Source organism: Stomoxys calcitrans, chromosome 5 (genome assembly GCF_963082655.1).
Source record: "Stomoxys calcitrans chromosome 5, idStoCalc2.1, whole genome shotgun sequence".
NCBI classification, from domain to species: Eukaryota; Metazoa; Arthropoda; class Insecta; order Diptera; family Muscidae; genus Stomoxys; species Stomoxys calcitrans.
The window spans coordinates 17,561,658-17,583,573 of NC_081556.1; the positions used below are offsets into that span (position 1 = coordinate 17,561,658).

General features: G+C 36.0%; 2 protein-coding genes across 2 annotated transcripts; one reads left to right on the forward strand and one right to left on the reverse strand.

The window, feature by feature from the left end:
- The first annotated feature begins 2,408 nt into the window (after window positions 1-2,408).
- On the forward strand, window positions 2,409-4,875 carry LOC106090618 (COP9 signalosome complex subunit 9). Its single transcript, XM_013256881.2, has 2 exons — window positions 2,409-2,578; window positions 4,678-4,875. Exons 1-2 carry the CDS (start codon window positions 2,531-2,533, stop codon window positions 4,810-4,812), a joined length of 183 nt encoding a protein of 60 aa, XP_013112335.1. The 5' UTR covers window positions 2,409-2,530; the 3' UTR covers window positions 4,813-4,875.
- A 65-nt stretch (window positions 4,876-4,940) lies between these two features.
- Window positions 4,941-21,072, reverse strand: LOC106090617 (F-box/SPRY domain-containing protein 1). Its single transcript, XM_013256880.2, has 5 exons — window positions 20,469-21,072; window positions 20,130-20,392; window positions 8,022-8,295; window positions 6,053-6,143; window positions 4,941-5,990 (listed from the first exon to the last, which is right to left on the reverse strand). The coding sequence occupies exons 1-5, from the start codon at window positions 20,547-20,549 to the stop codon at window positions 5,896-5,898; spliced, it is 804 nt and encodes a 267-aa protein (XP_013112334.1). The 5' UTR covers window positions 20,550-21,072; the 3' UTR covers window positions 4,941-5,895.
- Between the last annotated feature and the right edge of the window lie 844 nt (window positions 21,073-21,916).

The following is a 21,916-nucleotide window of genomic DNA, read 5'->3' on the forward strand; positions in this document are numbered from 1 at the left end:
ACATTTTATAATAATAATAACACAGGATAATAATTTAGGAAAACTTAGGTCAAGCCGATCAGCCGACCATGGCGAAACAATTAAAGGTGGTCTCATTTGTACAACAACCACATATCATATGGTGCAATCCGCCATGTTGTCATCAAGCTGATCGACGTTTGCCAACACATACAAAGAAAATTGTGAGTGTGTATGCATGTGAGTACATGAGCGGAGAATATGCGCGAAGGAAAATTACAAAAAAGAGAATGCAAACAAAAATCTGTCATCTTAATACCATCAAACCTGGTCGGCTGTTAATAGCTGTTCGCATGATATCACCTTTTTAAATCCGCCTTGGTTTTATGTGTGCAATATAGTTAAGGGCCATAACACACACACACAAACAACGAAAAATGGTCTGAACTAGTAACATACTCAAAATCAGAGTTGCATCAAACACTGATTTTGGCAGATCTCGGGTTTTTGTTTTTGGCCAACTGCTCTTACTCGTAAATTAATTTATCTTGCGAACAAATACCAGAACACATTCCGTAGAAGAGGTACGGAGTTCTATGAGGAAAATAGTAGCGACATGTCGCTGCGCCAATACAAATTTCGCTTCAATTAATTGCAAATGTAATTTAATACAAATAAGCACCAATCAACTCTGTTTCAATGATGTTGTTTTTGTTGTGTGTTGCAGGGTTCATGTCTATATTGGAGATAGCTAATGAGCTTGGTATAAACCCTAGAAAGACTGATCTGGTACTTGATATGGCAGATAAGAGGGAACTTCGTCAGTTCGATTGGGATTATTAAACGAGTGCCACTCAATTTAATACAACCAGCAATTACAAAAACCAAAATTTGTAAAAGTTTTATTTTGATGTTTACATTTAAATTAGATTTTTGCGCGTCGAATTCAATATTGCAAATGTTAAAACGTTTGCAGTTGTTGAAACATTGCAAATGTTAAAACATCTGCTGTGCTGATGCGGCCACCCTATTTGATACACCTTGTGAAGTACTTTATCACCAACAACATAAAAACCATATAGTGAAATCGCTATCTTGTCATCCAGCTGATCGACGTTTTGCCAACACACAAAGAAATTTGTGTGCGTGTGTGAACGTGCACCGAAAGTATGCGAACATAAACAGAGAATATGCAAGAAAGAAGAAAACAACAAAGAGAATGCAATCAAAAATCTGACATATTAATACCGTCAAATCTGGCCGGCTTTTAACAGCTGTTCGCGTGAGGCCACTTTTTTTAAATCCGCCTTTTTTTAAATCCATTGCGAAACAATTAAAGGTGGTCTCATTTATAAAACAACCACAAATCATATGGTACCATCCGCCATATTGTCATCAATCGGATCGACGTTTTGCCAACACACACAAGCAAATTTGTGTGCGTGTGTGCATACATGTGTGAACATGAGCAGAGAAGATAACAACAAAGAGAATGCAAACAAAAATCTATTGGGTTGCCCAAAAAGTAATTGCGGATTTTTTAATAGAAAGTAAATGCATTTTTAATAAAACTTAGAATGAACTTTAATCAAATATACTTTTTTTACACTTTTTTTCTAAAGCAAGCTAAAAGTAACAGCTGATAACTGACAGAAGAAAGAATGCAATTACAGAGAAAAATCCGCAATTACTTTTTGGGCAACCCAATAGCATCTTAATCCAATCCAGTAAAACTGAGCGGCTGTTAACAACTGTTCGCGTGAGGCCTTAAATCCGCCTTGGATACAACCCAAAATGGCGGATTGCACTATATGATTTGTGGTCGTTGTATAAATGATAACACCTTTAATTGTTTCACCGTGGGTCATGGTATAATTAAGAGGTAGTGTCATTAGCACAACAACAAAAATCTAACCCAACAAAACTACCTCGAGTGGCAAATGCCATAAATTGAGATGTCAAAGTGGTTTTAGAAATAAACTTTGTTTTACAACTGATATTCTTCAAATGTGTTTAATATTTGTATTTTCATCATTATAACACTGTTTTGTTGCTTATGTGCGACATATCGGATCAAATAGAACATGATTTTAAGATATAATAAAAAATCACAGCTGTGTTATCAAGCCGGTTTTACGTACCGGATTGACCCGATGGAGTCTTTCATCGGCAAGGGCTGCCGCCTCGGTGTACAACGACAACAACCAGTGATTAGTACAACTCTGATTTTGTGAATGCAACTGGTTCGCACCATTTTTCGTTGTTTGTGTGTGATATAGTTCTTAACTAATCACACACAACCAAAACTCATTGAAAGATAGTGAATTTCGCGATTAAAAATTGCACTCAGCTGTTTGCGGGACATTACCTGCTAATTTTGTCATAAGTGTTACCTTCCATTAATGTACCTTGGCAATTTTCGTATATAATAACTGTTTTGCCGACTCTGCAATTTTTGCTTTTACCATCTGTGCTTCTGAATAACACAAAATCTGTTGTGTGTTTTGAAAAAATAATTAATTAAATAAATTGTTTGCGACGTCCAACCAACACGGATTCCAATACCAAAGACATGAAACCACTAGCGGCTGATGAAATGTTTCCAGAGGCAATGGAAGAGGTATTTAGACACCTATTTATATTGTTAAGGACATTGGGTTGCACACAAATATAGATGCGAAGAAGAATATTTTAAAAGCGGGATATTCCATAGTTTGTATTATTTGCGACATAAAAACTTGAAAAAATTATCGACCACTATGGCTCCGTAAAGCAAACCATAGTTCTTATATGGTTCAACAAGTTTACTGAATTTAAAGTTAAATAATATAAAACTAATCCGTATTAGACATTTTTAAGTGTGATTGTCCTGGCGTAGATCTACAAAAGTCTTTGGCTGTAGTCAACCACGCCAAGCTATTTTAGGACATCACCAACGTTACTTCCAGCATTCGCCATTCGTATGTCGAACTTAGGATTTAGAAATGGAAGCCCCTTAACCTCTCTTCCACTCTCTTGCTGAAGGCTTGCAAATGGTATTATATGACGATGATTGAACGAACATATCTTCAAGCCCCTAACTTGTCGATTCTGCTACTTATTTCGTTGCAAGAAATTTGAAGATATATGCCGACAAATAGTCACTTTGTTCTCTACATCGACAGCGGATGTACGTCGGCATATGGATCTAAAAATCGTTGGTGCAACGATTCCGCTACCAAAATACTTCCCGAGCCCAATTTAGGGAGTCTCTCTCCCTATTAGTGAGAGTCTTAGGATCGTTCGCACCAAGCCTCTCAATAAACCTGAGAAAGTCTTCTATTATTCCAACCTATTAAAGAGCCAATTATAGGCATGCGAAGAAAGAATAGGTTCGGCCTTGTCCTTTAGACTCGAACTAGGCGTCTTCGTCAAAAGCCCCTGCTGACCAGTCGTCTGTCGGCTAGTGGAGCCACTCCACCAGTCGAGGTTTCAGTAGCAGACAACATGCTACGGCCTGATAACATCACCGAAGCTGTTGGGTCTTTAGAATCCATTCTAAGCCTATCCCGGGCTCCAGATCTGCCGCTCCACTGGAAACAGACGCAGATCATCAACCTTGAGTGATATAAATTTTTTCTTCCAAAAATAATGACCTATTTCGAATTACAGGAAAATTCTTGCCGAGTGAAATAACAATACGTCCGCTCCACTCAACGGTTCAAGAAATTGCGGCTAGTAAGGGCTCAAAAAGTTAAATCGGGAGATCGGTTTTTATGGGAGCTATATCAGGTTATAGACCGATTTAGACCGTTCTTGGCACAATTGTTGAAAGTCATAACAAAACATTATCTGCACAATTTTAGCTAATTTGGATTAAAATTGCGGGTTGTAAGAGCTCAAGAAGTCAAATAGGAACATCGGTTTAAATGGTAGCTGCATCATGTTACAGACTGATTTGGACTGTACTTGAAACAGTTGCTGGAAGTCACAACTGAAAACTTGGTGCAAAACTTCAGCCAAATCGTACGAAATTTGTGGCTTCCAGGTGCTCAAGAAGTCAAATCGGAAGATCGGTTTTTATGGGTGCTATGTCTAAATTTGAACCGATACGGCCCATTTGCAATCATCAACTACCTACATCAATATTAAGTATCTGTGCAAAATTTCAAGCGGTTAGCTTTACGCGTTCGACCGCTTTCGACAGACGGACGGACGGACGGACATGGCTTGATCGAATCAGAATATCGAGACAATTCAGAATATAAATACTTTATGGGGTCGCAGATTAATATTTCAGGGTGTTACAAACGGAATGACTAGGTTAGAAAACCCCCATCCTATGGTGGCGGGTATAAAAAGTAAAACAAACGTTATAAAAGCAACACTAAACATGTTTGTATAATTTTTTAACTACCTTTAAAACTTATTTTTGCCATTTTATGTTATTTTGTCAACAAAATAATAGTCAATTGTTAAGCCTAAACAAAACAGCTGAACCAAAACAGCTGTTTTCGAAAATTCGAAATTCCTTCCCAAATTTGTTTCTCTCCACACTCAATCAGAATAGGATTTTATTTAAGAGAGTAATTAATTCCCTGGGAGTTTTCACCATTGGGCTGTTAATTAAAGTATTCCATTAGCTGGTACAACGGGTGTATTTACTGCCATATGTGTTATATTTCTTTCAGCTGCCAATAAAATTTATTTCCATGTTTTTTTTTAATCTTTTATTTTCAGTCTGGCGGCTCCTCAGCTATACTCATGGACTTGGCAAGCAATGAAAAACATGTACATGCCGACTTCTACAATGATTTCGATGACCTCTTCGATGATGACGAGGATGATTTACTCAATGTCGATATAAATGCTTAAACATCCAAACCCCCCCCAATTCTCACAACCATGTATAATAAACAAAAAGACGCTTTTGGCAAAGTTCAGTTTTTTTTTTCGTTTCTGATTTTGTTTTACTTTCAATCGGCTTATTTTACAATTTAATGCATTTTCATTATTGCAGGCTGAATTGAATTTGTGGTTTTGAGTTTGTTGGTTTGTTTCTTTTTAAATTTCTTCTCATCTTTTTTTTACAATTATATATTAATATGTATATTTATTCAAAATAAAAAGAGAAAACTAATAAAAAAAAATACAACTTAAGCAAGACTAGCACCTTTACAATAATAAAAAAAATTAATAAACAAATTAAACAAGACAACTCAGTATTGTGTGGGTGTGTACTTGGTGTACATACATACATACCTACATATGATAAATACATATACTATAAATTAAATGCTTCTTTTGCACTAAATCTCACAAAGGAATTGGAAAAAATTCACTAAACACAACAAGAAAACAAGCAGAATAAAAAAATGTAATAAATATTACAATTACTACTCGAAAACGCTTCCATGCAAGGATTTCTCCTCGTCTCCACATCAATACATACATCATATATAAAGATATCAGTACAAGTTTATAAAAAATGGGCGTGTGTTTGGTGTGTGTTTCTAAAAAAAAATTAACAGTGACGAATACAAGGCCTTCAGTATACTCTTAAAAATAATTTGGTTTTCCTGTTTTGTTTTGTCTCCTTTGCTGTGTTTTGTTTTGTTTTATACTATTTTGCTTTTACTATGTTTTTCTAAGTTTATAGTTAAGTTTTGAAGGGATAAAAGGAATTAAGGATTTTTTTTGCAATTTGGATGCCCCATTGTTCATGTCAATTTTAGTTTTCTTCCTTTCTTTTTCATCATTTTTTTTCTTTTAAATTCAAGTGTTTTGTTTGTTTTTTTTTTTGAGAATGTATGCTTGTCTGATGATAAATATTTTTTTATGATTTAGGATTTCATCTTGTTTTTGTTTCTCAGATAGACAGACATTTTGTTTGTTTTGTTTTTCAAATATTTAAAAAAAATTGCTTTATAAACTTAATAACTAAACAGAACTAATATTTTAACCATCTAATGGTGGCCCTAGGTAAACCATAGAAACCTCCGTATTGCCATAAACCGCAGATACCGTGGGATATAACTTTTTATCCGGTAGTCCTAAAGGAAAAATAAGACAGTCATTAATGAGAATCGCAATGTTTTTCCTTGGTCTAACTTACCTCTAAATGCAACGCCTAAAAATTCATAATTTTTTTCAAACGATAATGTATTTTCATCGCAGTCTAATATTACTCGTATTCTTTCGCCGACCTAAGGATGAAAAATGGAAATCAATTAAAATTTATGAAAAATGTTTCCAAAGAAAAACAAATTTACTTTACACCAAAAAACGAAATTATTAAACTTATCTTTAAAAATAACATTGAAAAGATGCAATTTTAAGAAAATTTCATGAAAGACAAAGTTGACACTTAAGATAGAATTTCTATAAAATTTTCTCCATAGACAAATTTTCTCCACAATTTTTTAGAAATTTTCTCTATAGACGAAATTTATAACAAATATTCTTTACAGACAAAATTTCTGTCTTTCCAGAAAAAGTTTCAAAGAAATTTTCGCCAAAGACGTTTTTCCTGAAGACACAATTTCAAAGAAATTTGGCTAAAATGCAGTATACGGGGAAAATAAAATCACCCCAGAAAAACATGTATGAAGCCCGTTTATAGAGCTCAGGCCAGGGGGCCCCAAACGGTCCTTCCTCCAATCAAGTGAAATTGAACTCAATATGGGTAAATGGTACACAAATTAAAGGAAATTTTGCGTAGAATACGGATATGAAAGAAAGAAATTAATCAAGTGAAAACGTGCTAAGTTCGTCCGGGCCGAATCTTGGGAACCCACTAAAATGGATTCTGCTAAAAATTTATACAAACTAAATTTTTGTTTATTTCTCTTTCGAGACGAGCTCAATGATCCGAGATTTTCACTGCAAATGGAAAAGGAAAGCCAGAGATAGCAACACACACCAACCACTATGGGACGCGTTTCGCCTTTGGTTAGAAGACTTTTCAGTACTGACTGTATTTGCAGCGAAAATTCCTATTTAATTATTGTGAAATCTGCTGAATCTATTCTTCGCCCGAACACAAGCAAGACAAACAATATCACCAAACAAAGACAACAGCATTGAAGCAGAGTTTATTGGGGCCCATTTTGTGAGCATTAAATTACATTTGCATAAGTTGAAGCGAAATTTCTACTGACGCAGCGACATGTCGCTACTATGTTGCTCATGGTCAACTCTGTACCACTTCTACAGAATGAGTTCGCAGTTTTTTAACAGACAAATTGCTCTGTATACAACCGTAAAGGCCGTGAGCAAGCCTTGTCTCTTTCGTTCCCTTAGTGTTTCTAAACATTATCAATCTCATATACGAAGTAGCTTATATTCAATGACAAAGAAGGTTATAACAAGACGTAATTAGTTCTATGGTTTTATATGTTAACCATTCGATATGCATGTCTAATATATTTTGACAAAGTAAAAAGTCTCAATAAAAGCATTCATTCCTAGTCACCATTTTTTTATAATGCATTTTGACAGTTGTCGAAGTCAGTACTAGGACTTTATTGCAGCGAAATTTATACTGACGCAACAACATTTCGCTACTTTTTTACTCATAGAACTCAGTATCACTTCTGCGGAATGTGATCACATTTTTTTTCGTCACCATTTTTTTATAAAGCGTTTTGACAGTTGTTCGAGCGAAAAGTCAAAGTTAGTACTGATTTAAAGGCAAAATTTCTGCGACATTTCCTACAAAGACAAAATTTTAATGACATTTTCTCTATAGACATAATGAAAAAAAATCTTAAATCAATATTTAAATACAATTTTCTCTAAAGACAAAATTTCAATGAATTTTTCCCTAAAAGAAAAAAATTGCAAATTTTCAAATTTTCTCTAAGGACAATATTACAAAAAAAATTATCACAAAAACGAAATTTTATTCAAATTTACCTCAAGAATAAAATTTCATTCAAATTATCCTTAGAAATAACAGATTTAAAAAAAATCTACAAAATCAAAACGAAAGGAATTTGACTAGAGCTACCTCGACACAACTTTGGCCAAGTCTGACTGGTGTTGTTTTTCCATATGCCATTCGATTAAGTATTTTCACTTACCTGATATTTAGGTGCATTATTTAATAATGGATAACTTCCTTGGACATCTCCATTGTGAAGTAGGTGATTCTCAACTAAATTCCATCCCCAACTTTGATCATCCGATCCTAATAAGGCCACATAACCATGGCATTGTAATGCTGCTTCCTTCGTTGATATACCTACAACTGCAACTGTGCCCAATGGTCCCTCCCAAATTACTTCCCAGGTGTGACGTCCCTGACGAAATCCATATTTACCCCTCGCTGCATCGGTACTTTGAGCGACGGGATTTCTGGAAAATAAATAAATAAAAAATAAAACAATTACTTTAAAAGTGGTTCATCACATTGCATTTAGAATTCGTCTAAAGTGGAAGCTTCGGGATTCGGTGCTTAGTCATCGTTATACTCTGTACAATTATAACAATATACGGTTTTTAATTCTCTATTTTTAATACAGGTGTCTTGGTTCACAGTTGATGGGGACCCAACTTCGGAAGTACAACCTGGTATATAGAGTCGTACTCTGCCATTTCAAATTCTTTATAAAAAAATTTTGGGTAAGCTTTTTGTAAAACGTCTAATCTTACTCTATCTGCACTTTACAATAATTATCTTTTACAAATTAGCCCATGCCTATTCCATTAAGAAACAGTGGGGAAATTTCTCTCATATCAATGAGTGCTGTCCGATTTTTTAAGCTCAATGATCTGTATATACCTTACTTTACTTTACTTTAATTGGCTATGACAGAACTTTTGTTCCACTAGCCGAACGTAAAATTGCGTTTCAAGCGCCTCGACTTTTTGCGCTGTATATATCTATATAAACAAAAACATTAAAAACCATAAGCATTTAAACAGACAGAGGCTAATCTTAGGACGCTGATCATTTTTTTGAAATAAGGAAATTAAAAATGGAACTACGGCCGACTGTTAGAATGGACACAGTGATTACCCCACAGAAACTAGGTAGGAATTCAAGCGGAAACATGCAGTTTGATTTTCTCCTCTCCCCTATAATCAAAGTTGAATAAGTGATTTCTGGGCTGCCCCTCAATTCAAGTTGCGGGTGTTTATGGTTTATTGGTTGCATTATATCGACTAAGTCGATTGATCCCATATCCAAGACTTGGCGCTTTTGAACAAATGGTAGGCCTTATACCATATAAACGAAGCACAAGTGTTTTGAATAGAATGACTACGGCAGTAAAAATCCACACGATGACATAAGTTTTAAAAACAAACATTACTACCAAGGCGTATTTATCAGTAAGCCGCATCAACCCAGCTGATAGAACTTGATATGTCCAAGGCATATTTATAAGGTGGCCGCATCGGCGAATTGCTACAACAAAGCATCTTTTTTGGGAACTTGATATGTCAACATTTGTAAACATGGCGAAGAAAATTCAATTCGCCGTGAGATTTCAAATTTTCGGCAAATTTGCTTCGACCAATCGAGCAAGAAGAAAGTTTATTCAAACAAAAACAAAAAAATTTAAAAATGTTCAAAATTCCTATTAGCTCCAGATAAAACCATCGAGATGGCAGGTTTAAATTGTTTTCACTAGGCTGTTGTAGCGGTTAACTAGCTACCAATAGCTACAAAGACAAAATACTTATCACTGTTAAAGAGAGCAGACGTGTTTTTGAGCGGCTCCATAAGTTCGACTGGTATTCACTGTTCCGATACATTTCTGGCAAGGAGGAGGCGTGTAATCCATACTTCAGGAAGCTGTGCATCTTGCGACGAGTTCGGGAGGCTGCCCTTGTTCGGAAAAGTGCTTATTTCTTTGCGAGAAGTTTTAATTTTTGTAAAACAGATTGTGAAATCACTGGAAGGAAGATCTGTTGATGTTAACCGGTCAATGTTTTGCACAAATTCAGCAATCGGCACAACAGAAAACAGCTGGTACGTTTTGACAGTTTTGATAGTGTTGTATTTTACGTTTGAGGCCGAGCTTACATTGTAAAAGAAAGTCAGAGTTTGGATTTAAATAACTAGCAATAGAAATTCACCACTGCTACCACAGCATTAGATTAAATATACAACCCTAAAAGTATACTACAGAAAATTATAAAAACCGACTATAGCTTTGGTAACATCTTATCAACAAGAAAGTAGTAACCACCAAATTATTGGTCATTAAGGAATGTCAGAAAATCAGAAAACTTTGTTACAGACAACCCAACAAACAAAAAGAAAACTCCAGGAAACATCGCCAGAATATCAAAATATGTCGAAGAAACCCGTTGGCAATATGGAAGTGAGCGACTTAGTCGAGCTGATGAAATGCACAATGAGCGAATTGCTTGAAGACAAACTGCAAAATCTACCAACAAAACAAGATATTGAGGAGGTCAAGGCGGGCATATCATGGGCAACATCAGAGATTTCAGATCTCAAGGCGGAAAATGCAAAATTGAAAATGGAATTAGAGCTTCTGAAAAATAAAATTGAGAATAACGACCGTAGCATAAGATGGTTAGAGAATCAGGTCAGCAATACAAAACTTGTTTTTAAGGGAATTGTGAACGAAAAACCCGCAATAAACCCGGTTGTTAAGCTGTGCACTGAAAAACTGCAAATAACACCAGCCATAAAATCAGCTAAAACTATATTTGAACGAGGAAATGTGCAAACGGTGGTAGTAGAATTCGATAATGAAACTGTTGCATCAGAAGTACTTCAAAAAACAAGATTTTTATCCGGAACTTCAATCTATGTAGATCGAGATCTATGTCCAAGAAGACAGCGAAACAAGGTTGCAATGCTTTTAGTACGGAAGGATATTCTCCAGGAATCTAAAAAACATAAAATAATAGTAAGGGATGATAAAATGAAAATAAAAGATTATTGGTTCACATGGAACAACAACAACATTTTAACGTGTGGAAAAAGGAATGCTGAAATAGTTCTCAAAGAACTCTATGGCGAAGAATTATCCAGAACCAACTTTGACACAATTTTTGATGAGATTCAGTCAAAAAACTACTAAGATTAAATTCTAATCAGATTAGCCAAACTGTCGAGCAGAAAAATTGTAATTTAGAGCTAAAAATAATATCTTACAATATAAATGGTTTGGCAAACAAATATATGTTCCCAATATTCTTCACTTTTTTAAATGATTTTGATATAATTATTCTATTGGAAACACATCTCACAATCGAAAACACTAAACAAGCAGAGAAATATTTTCCAAATCACGATATTGATTGGGTATATGCAACAAGGGCAAGTAGATATGGAAGAGCAATTGGTGGGGTAATGATAGCTATCAAACGGTCAATCAAGGGAAACTATCTACAATATGAATTCGTTATGTTTTCTGGAATAAAAGCATTATATTTAAAGCTAGGCCAACTTAAATTCTGGATGCTACCATTGTATTTACGCAGTGTAAATTGGACCAACGATTTTACTGCAGTGAAACGAATAATTGAAGAAGACCCATGCAAAGATGTGATAATGATAGGTGATATGAATATCCGCATTGGAAGCAGTCAACAAGAAATAGTTTCGCTATTTAGAGAATCTTTCTCTGCAGGCATGAAGATAAGAAAATCGATGGATAAGGAAAATAATAGCAAAGGGCGCACATATCTGGAGTTCTGCAATGACAACAACTTAGTAATACTAAATGGCCAGACAAAAGGAGATGAAGATGGCAACTTTACTTTTGTGAGTACGGTTGGCGAGTCGGTTAATGACATATGTGCTATGTCTTCCAGTTTACTACAATATGTGGACAATTTTGCTGTCGAAGAAAACATTTGGTCTGACCATCTCCCCATTTCTTTGAAAATGAAATTTAATATAAACGGAACTGTTACAAACAGACTAAAGCTCTTACCAAAACTCTCTTGGAAAGACAACGACAAAAACAACTACCAAACAATGCTGAACATAAATCTTCAAAATGTCTTGAATACCCACGAAGTTCACAACCTTAAGGATCTGACAGACATCATAGTAAAATCATCTGTAACCACAGATAATCATAGCTACAAGCCAAAGGAGAAGTGGTATACTGAAAGATGTCATTGGGCGAGGAAAAAAGTCTTTAAAAGCTTGAGGAAATTTAAGAAAAGTAGCAATGAATGTAATAAACAACAATACCTGCAAGCACAACGTATATATAAAATGATATGCGTAACGAGCAAAAAGGCTTATTACAGCATGATTAGCGAACAAATCAACAATATTAAAAACAGTAAAGAATGGTGGAAATTAGTACGGGAGATTAATAATAACCACTTTCATATAGGCCCGAATATATCTGCGTCATCTTTTAGAGACTACTTCATGAAGCTACTCAATACAGATCAGACAACGTCGAATATTCTGTACGCTCCCTCATTTATCACAGTTCATTTATTAGACAAGGAAATAACGGTCGAAGAAGTAAGGAGAATGTTACAAAAGGTTAAACTAAACAAAGCTCCAGGAGAGGACAGGATTCCTTATGAATTTTTTGTTAATGCTACAGACGAGTTTATTTCGGAACTAGTACAGGTGTACAACACAATGTATACTAATGGAATAGTGGATGAGTCTTTTATCAAAACGGTAATTTTCCCAATTCACAAAAAGGGCAATGTAAATGAGACGAAAAATTATCGTGGAATATCATTCATGAACTCTGTAGCAAAAATATTCATGGGAGTTCTTAACGAAAGGCTGCAATTGTGGATAGAGGAAAGAAATATTTTAGTCGAATATCAGGCAGGCTTCCGAAAAAAGTACTCAACTACAGATAACATATACAACCTAGCGTCAATAGTTCACATTAAGCTGGCAAAAAAAGAAAAAGTATACGCATTTTTTGTGGACTTCAAAGCCGCATTTGACAAGATATCCCGAAGCCTACTTATCTACAAATTGCACGAAATGGGCATATCAAATAAATTTGTTACAATAATAGAAAATATCTATCAAAACACCCAATCAGCTATATGGACAGGAGAAGAATTATCGGATTATTTTCATACCATCTCGGGAGTAAAACAAGGCTGCCTTTTATCTCCACTGCTGTTTGCACTTTACGTCAACGACCTACATGATAGTCTGGGAGGAGGCTTGAATATAGAATGGCTGAACATAAGAGTATTACTATATGCGGACGACATTGTAATTCTGGCCGACGACAAGACGGTACTACAAAACATGATATCCAACTTAGAATACTATTGCGCAAAATGGAATCTGGAGGTCAACATGGACAAATCCAAAATAATTATTTTTCGAAACGGCGGACGATTATCTGACCACGAAAAATGGTATTTTCACGGAGAAGCGATAGAAATTGTTTCTGAGTATAATTATCTTGGTGTTATAATTACACCGCAAATGAAATTCCAAAAGCATGTTAAAAGTCGTAATGCTCAAGCAAAAAGTGCAATAAACATGACTTGGAAAGCATTTCTTCAAAAGAAAGATATTTCCTTGAGCCAAAAATGGAATTTATATCTGGCGGTTAGCAGATCCATACAGTCCTACTCCGCACAAGTCTGGGGATTTGGAAATTTTGAAGAAGTAGATAAGCTACAGCGTTTTTTTCTGAAACGAGTTCTGAAGCTACCCGAAAACACCCCAAATTATGCTATCGCTCTTGAAACCTGCATAGAAAATAGTCATATATATACGCTACAACTGCATATGAAATACGTGGGCAGAACTATGTTTAAATATAATCGAGATCGACTACCGCATCAGCTATCTAAAATTCTACTGAACAAACAACTGTTCTGGGTTAAAGAATTAAATGAGTTTGACATCCACGTAATCGATGCAAGCATCAATGAAACTACCTGGAATGGAATAATAACATCGCTCACTAACCATCTAAATGCGTGCAGTCGTACAAAATATGAACAGAAGGCAACACAAAGCAACGAAAGAATTTATAAACACCTAGACTACACTAGGGGTTCTGAATATATATCCGATCGCTACACTGAAGATGATATAACTTGGATACTAAAGGCAAGATGCGATTTGATATACCTCAATGGAAGCCAATACACTGCCAATTCTAATGAAATTACCGAATGCACATTATGTAATATGCGAGCAAAAGAAAACATTCAGCATTTCTTAGGAATATGCCCAATACTGCGAGGATACCGGATGCAATTTTTTGGCAAAATTAGTTTAACTGACAGAGAAATCATAGATATTCTAGATGGCAGAGGAGCCTTGGATTGGATAAACTTAGTGAAATATTTAAAAAATGCACTGAAGTATAGAAAATTAATAATCACTGAATTCACATGAAATTTAAACATAATGTTCTCTTTACCAAATCTCAAATGTTTGTATTAAATTTACCGGCTGACGACACTAAGTCAAAGCCGTATATCTTATTTCATAATCTAATATTCGAAGTACGATTTATTTTTTTTAAAATGAAATGAATAAAGATACTACTACTACTAGCTACAAAGAATGCATTTAACCTTCCACGGTAGACCAGAGTAGTAATATTTTTAATAATCATAATATTTTAATGAGGCGAATTCAAAAATAAATTGAAATATAAAGTTCCATCAGCTGTGTTGATGCGGCCACCTTATTAAAAACGCCTTGGATATGTCAATTAATTTTTGTATTCGCCTTACAAAAATATAAGCTTCGAAACAAGGCGTATTTAATAAGGTGGTCGCATCAGCACAGCTGATGGTATGGTTTTTAAACTTAGGGTATATAATGGCACACAACCTCATTCACTTTTAGTTTAACTCAGGGAAATTAGGTCTATTGTGTAGCCCCCGACAGATTCAAAAAGCGCAGAAGAACACTGATAAAATTTACATCTGTACAATGCCAGACATTAAAATGAAGAAAAACACTTAAACTATACAAAGGAGGCCCCTTATCATTGAGCTTAGACTTGAATCGGACTGCACTCATTGATATGTGAGATGTTTGCCCCTGTTCCCTAGTGGAATGTTCATGGGCAAAATTTGCAATTAGTGCTTTACGATAAAGGTATATTTTTAAGAAACTAATATCATTTGAGATTCCAACATATACAGTGTTGCGAAAAACCTAAGCAACTTTCGTTCACCTTTTTTAACATCGACCAAAAAGGGGGCGAGAGGGGGAAACAACAACAAGCAGCAACAACAACAAAAAGCTGCATCCCCCTACCGCCACCCTTTCTTGTTTGATATTAAAAAAGGTGAACGAAAGTTGCTTAAGTTTTGCCCAACACTGTAAGTGAACGCCCATATTTGTTTTGACCTTTCACATAATCCCTCAGAGCATATATGCCAAATTTCAATAGCGTAGCCCCTTCCACATGGGCATCCTAAAAGTGGAAAAAGTCACACTGTGAGGCGGTCTGGAGAAGCTCCCTCCAATATGCATTTTAATGCTAGTAGTCAAGAATGGCAAAAGGACTATTGCATGAAGATAATTTAGGTTTTTGTGTGGCCATAATCCTGCACCAACTCTCGCAATTTCAGTGCAGTCTTGCGCCCGGTAGCTCGCAGCTAAACTTCTCGTGACAGCAATGAACACCACACAGGTCGGACCTCAATGTTCCAGCCAGTTTTGTGTGTAAAGCCTCGGGAGCTAATTGGAATTTTTAACATTTTTAAATGTGTGTTTTCTTACTTGAAATTAATAAACTTCTTTCTTCTTGCTCTGATTGGTCAAAGCAAATTTGCCGAAAATTTTAAATGTCAGGGCGAGCCGAATTTTCTTCGCCCTGTTTACAAATTTTGACATATCAGGTTGCCAAAAAAGATGCTGTGTTGTAGCAATTCGCCTTGGTCAAAACAAATCTGAAATGTCACGACAAATAAAATTTTATTCGCCTTGCTTACAAATATTGACATATAAAGTTCCCGAAAGGGGCCTTTTTTGTAGCAATTCGCCGATGCTGCCACCATATTAAATACGCCTAGATTACTATTGGGTTGCCCAAAAAGTAATTGCGGATTTTTTTAAAAGAAAGTAAATGCATTTTTAATAATATTTAGAATGAACTTTAATCAAATATACTTTTTTTACACTTTTTTTCTAAAGCAAGCTAAAAGTAGCAGCTGATAACTGACAGAAGAAAGAATGCAATTACAGAGTCACAAGCTGTGAAAAAATTTGTCAACGCCGACTATATGAAAAATCCGCAATTACTTTTTGGGCAACCCAATACTTAATATGCTATAATCATAAATATGATAAGATTGATCACAACTTGGGAATTCTAATTTCACGGTAAATCGCCGTAACTTCATTATCAGCAATTTTTTGTTCTTATAAAGATAACTCAAGGTATTTTATCAATTTCTTTAGCGTTCATTAGTTATTTTGAGATTAGAGACACAGACAAACTTTAATAGCATATTTTTATTCAGTACACCCCAATTTCAAAACTATAGCTGGGATTTGCTTGTTCGCCTGAGTGAAATAAAGTCTTCGTCTCCTATGGTAGATGAGCATTCCTATTGGTACCCCATGATGCCATGCTTCCTCATAGCGCTGTTTATTGAAATGCCATTCCACAGGCCCTTGGACCCTTTTCAAACTTTATCATGGCGAAATATTAGCCTTGGATTGTTATATTTTTGACAACATATTTGCAGAGAAGTACTTTCCTTCACCAGGCATGATTCTGGTGCATTAGATTAGCTTTGGGTCTATACATACATATGTATATGAGTTAAAGGTATTTCATTTAAAATTGCAAATTTAACCATGGACGTTTCATTTGGGAACAGGGGGATACTTCACTCATTCATATTATTAATGAGTAATGTTCGATTTATGTTAAAGCTACTTATTATCGAAGTTGTTAACATTGATTAGATAAAAATTAGATTTTTTAGTTAAGGTTTATGCGTGTACTGTTAATGAAAAAGTTACTTTCTCCCTTCGGTTTTAGGTTTAGATTTATTTATTCAAACATGCATTTATTCTAACACAAAAAAAAAAATAAAAATTACTTAACAGTTTAAATATAAACATGCAAACTTTAAATATAAGCATAAATTTGAAAAGGTTTGCAAAGCAGAGACATCTCAGTTTACTTAAATTAGCTAACGTTATTCTAGCATAATAAAGTAAGCCGCTTTAAGGGTATGAGAACAAAAAAAAATATTACAGTTCACTAGGTTTAACTCAATAAAATATGGTGGAGAAAAAGTATTGAACGAAGTATCTGATTTAAAAAATAAATAAACATAAAAATGTGTTCATGATAACCAATTTTTCAAAGAAAGATGCAGAAGAAAAATCAGAAAATGCTTTGAAAATAATTAAATATAATTACACGGTCCCAAGATGCAGCAATAGATTTTTGCGGTAAGTGTGGCTGGATAAATTAAAGACTCTGAGAATGCTAGGAAGTATATTAAACAACCAGGCTTTTCTAACTACGAAGGACTCCGTCATATATGAACCAACCATGTTGTTGTAGCAGCAGTGTGTGGTACAGAGGCGGCAGCCCTTGCCGATGAAGGAATTCATCGGGCCAATCCGGTACATACAACTAGCTGCCATGGGATTGATGAACCAACCATTGGCAGCACAAGTTGAATGACGAAAAGCGAAAGCAATCAGAAACAAACATTAAAGACTGGTACTTATGAACTTTATATAAAACATAATCAACATTCTAAAGCTCACAAAGTTGTTAAAAGTGCAACCCAAAAAAAAAAAAAAAACGGTTTACCGAGGGCGATATATGCTCAAAATGTATGCGGGAATATAAATAGCTAATCTAACTTTCGTCATGATAGTATGGGTGGAACCCGAATAAACTTCTATGCCTAACACATAAAATATGTTAAGCATTACAAGTGCATGGACCAACGCTCCTTGATCGGCTGAGGTAAAAACAGATCCGTTGTTGTTGTAGCAGCTTGTTGTGTTCTATCTTTTGTCTGCTTGATTCTGTTGAGTCTCAAGATTCAGGAACTCTACGACTAAGATGGGGGGTCCAGAGTGGGTCTGGCTGGGCAGTTAAACAGGTGACGTATGTCGTGTGGCCCCTGGTTACAATCGGGAAATAAATCTTGCACGTCGGCATCAATTCTTCCTCTGTAGAAGTTGAGGCGACTGCATCTGCCGGGACGTAATTGAGCCAGAACTACTCTGGTTTACCAGGGGAGGTCCATTTCTTCTGGTGCAATGGGAGGCTGTCGCTCTCCAAGCACTACATTCACCCAGCTTCACGGCAGTTATTTACCGCATCTGCTTCCGTGTATGCATGAATGTTGTCTACCCCCCGCTTGATATAGAGGTTCTCTCTCTTTAACCAGCTGGTAGAAAACAAGCGGGTGCTGCGTTAATGATGTCTCGGAGTTTCTTCACGGCAACTAGCACATCCGAGGGGGGTTCCACTTCACTGAAGCGGCGATTGGTGTACTCTCTGAAGCCAGCCCAATCGGCCTCTTTCTGATTGATAAACGTTCCTCGCTCAAAGATTATGAAGTCGGGTGGTCGGTCGATGGTGAGAATTATGAGGAGATTGTCTGACCCCAAGAGAGGGCGGCTTGCCAGGATACATCACTCAGGAGATGCAATGGAAATGTCTGGGGAGCTGCTACACCTTCTCGTCATCCTAATGGGGGCATCCTCATTCACCCTGCAAAACGTGGAGCCATCAATCTGCTCTGCCAAAGCTATACCACGCTGGTTGTTACGTAGAGAGGGAGAATGCCATCAATTGTGATGCGCATTAAAGTCCCTAGAACCAGACGATTATGGCCAGATAGTAACCCACTTATGTCGGGGTTGTAAGCTTGGCCATTAATTAGGACACAGCTACCAACCGGCGGTATGTACACGTTGTTTAGCTCTATCTTGGCAGTACCGGACCTAACTGCTATCCCCATGCACTCCATGTAGGGGTCACCAGCGCCAGGCGCAGGCAAAGTGGTTCTATATTGCATGGAATGGTGTATCACGAAGGTCAACCCCCCACCTCCATTCCTTGAGCTATCCTTACGTAGCACATTGTAACCGTGACAACTGTGCAAGCTGCAGGTGTTGGTCAGCTTTGTCTTCTGGATCGCTGCGACCGATATGCTCTTCCGACTCATAAAGTCTACGATCTCATCGATCTTGCCACGCAGTCCGTTGCAGTTTAACTGCAAGAACGATACACTTCCCGGCACTGCCCTGGCAATAGTAGGGCTAGGGTGCTGCTGTTGCGTATATTGCCGCACGGGAGGCGCTTGTGACCAACTGCTGTCAATGTTCGCACAGTACCTTGCAACATATTCAGTATGACTATACACCCGTAGTGATGTAAGGCCAGAGCAAGATCGGAAATAAACCCACTCCATGCACCGATTACACCTCACCGACACCGACTGATGATGGAGGCGGTTCTTTTATATAACGCCTCGAAGCGACAAGTTTGTACGTGTAACAACATTATCTATATGGGATTCAAAAGACAACTTATCATCAATTAAAACACCTAAACAATAAAAAAAAAAACATTAATGCCTTAGTCTTTGAAACATTTACACTTAACTTATTGGAATTCATCCAAGCCAATATAGATTGTAAAACCGTATTTATTTTAGACTGCACAAAATTAATATGAGAATAAACTCCTTTAAAAAGAAGTTGAACATCGTCTGCATATGCATAGGGCACACATCAATCATTGACCTCAACGAACAAGTCATTTAAAAGCATAATGAGCAATAGTGGACAAAACATTAGACATTACACCATTAACACTGATATACACACTCCTATTAGCTAGATAGGAGTAAAACAATTTACACGCACTGTTACCCAATCCATAATAATTCGATAATTTAACAATAAGCTTAAAATAGTCCACCCTAATAAATGCTTTCTCAAGGTCCTGCGAAATAAGTACACATAATTGATGATTGGATAGATATGATCTTACTGTATCTGTTAATCGCAGCAGAAATGAACATGTACTTCTGCGGTAGCGAAAACCACATTGAGATTCCTTTAATAAGACCCGACTATCCAAATGATTAAGTATTTGAATTTTCAGAACATGCTCAACAACTTTAGACAGGACAGGAAGTAACGCAATGGGCCTTAAATTGATAGATGTACTGTCACTACATTGGAATTTATTTATGTGTGAACAAAAAAAAAACAATCTGTTACAACTCACCTGTGTAGTGTAAAGCCATTTGGCTTGATATATACATTTCGCGAGCAATCATTGGGATTCCATGAATGATAATATGCTCGCAATTTCATCTTATACGTGGGTAACGAAGACATCAGATCGGATTTCAGCGCCTCCTCAGGCAATTTACGTATACAGTGCGAACGCCAAAAATCACTGTTCTCATCGTCTAGGAAATGTTTCCAACTGCGGCAGACAGTAGCACAATTTCCCAGATCTCTCAAATCCAGATAGGAGAAGATAACCTTAATTATATACACAAACAATAATTATTAAGTAATTTGCATTGAAATTTTTCATTGTGATGTGGTGGTTTCCAACCTCTAAGACATTGTGGTTAATAAGTATTGAAATTAGAGGTTTATCATCATCGGTTCGTCCTCCCGACAGGTCGGACATCATGTCCGACAGCGTAAGAAGTATGATGCTTGGAAGTGAAGAACGGGCGGCAGAAGGATATTTCACAAAGCGCTAAAAGCAAAAGATATTGCTCACAGGCTAGTACAACTAACTCCTCCTTTGCAAGCAAAGAAGAGCAGCACTTGAACACGAATTCCGACGAAACGATAACTTTGTTCCTGTTTCTTGTAACACTCGCACACAAAAGACACAACAATGACCGCTTCAAGAGCAGTTTTTTTTTGTCCTCTGACGTCTACTGTCTACCCCCTTCCCAAAGAGAAAACCAAATTTTTCCCCAAAGAAACACAGCAGCGACAACAAAAAGGTGGAACAGCGGTCACTAATGATTTTGCAGGTTTTAGTGTAGATCGTCTTTTGAATATTGAAGAAAATTGATAATATTTTTTACATTTTGTTGAGAAATTGCACTATGTTATCCTTTTAACACATTTTTTATACGCGAAAATTTGTTTTTTTTACCGAAAAAGAAGAAGTTGGGATCTAAAAGTCGATTTTTTGACTAAGGGTGTGTGCCAAATGATAACAGTTTGCGACAGGGATGTTTTGTTTATCCTCTAATAGCTGGTACTATGTTCCTTTTTCGGGATAGTTTTCGCTGTTAACTTTTTTAGATAATAGATTTTAAAGCAAAAAAACTTATTGCTTTCAACCAGTAGGACATTCGCTCCTTACTTATGAAAAAATCTTCATAAAAGAAATATCTTCATAAAGGAATATGTTGAAAAAATTAACCAAAACAAAAAACCAGCTGTTGTTCTGCAAATTTTCACTGAAAATCGTTCGCGTACTTTTACTTGCAAATTTTTTAAAGAGAGTCAAATGGCTCTTACTCTCCTGCAAATTTTTACTGGAAAAGTACGCGAACAGACCTAATATCAACTTTTTACTTTCGACTTTGGTATTTGCTTTCAAGAGGTTCTCTTTTAGCCTTGAAATTTTAGAAAAATGACTTTGGAATGAAATTGTATTGAATGACTGTCCCTTTTACTCATAAAAATTTGTAAAAGAACTATTTGAAATTTTATGGTATTTACCTTTTGGCACAAACTTTGAGTTTATTTAGTTAAGAAAGAAAGATTGATTGTGGATGGTCGAGATGAAAATTGAAGTCGCTCCAGGTGAAGAGGTTTTTTTTAACAACTTAGTAATTTGGTTTTTAATTGTTTGACATTATTCAGGGCTGTTTTTATTTAGCACAATTTAGGCATTTATTTTCGGCTCTTAAGCTTTGAATGACTCGTTTTTATGGCAAACGAGTCATTTTGCCCTTATAAATTGTAAAGGAAAAACGAATCGTTTTCAGAGCATTATAAAAGGAAAACGAGTCGTTTGCTCAAAACAGCTTT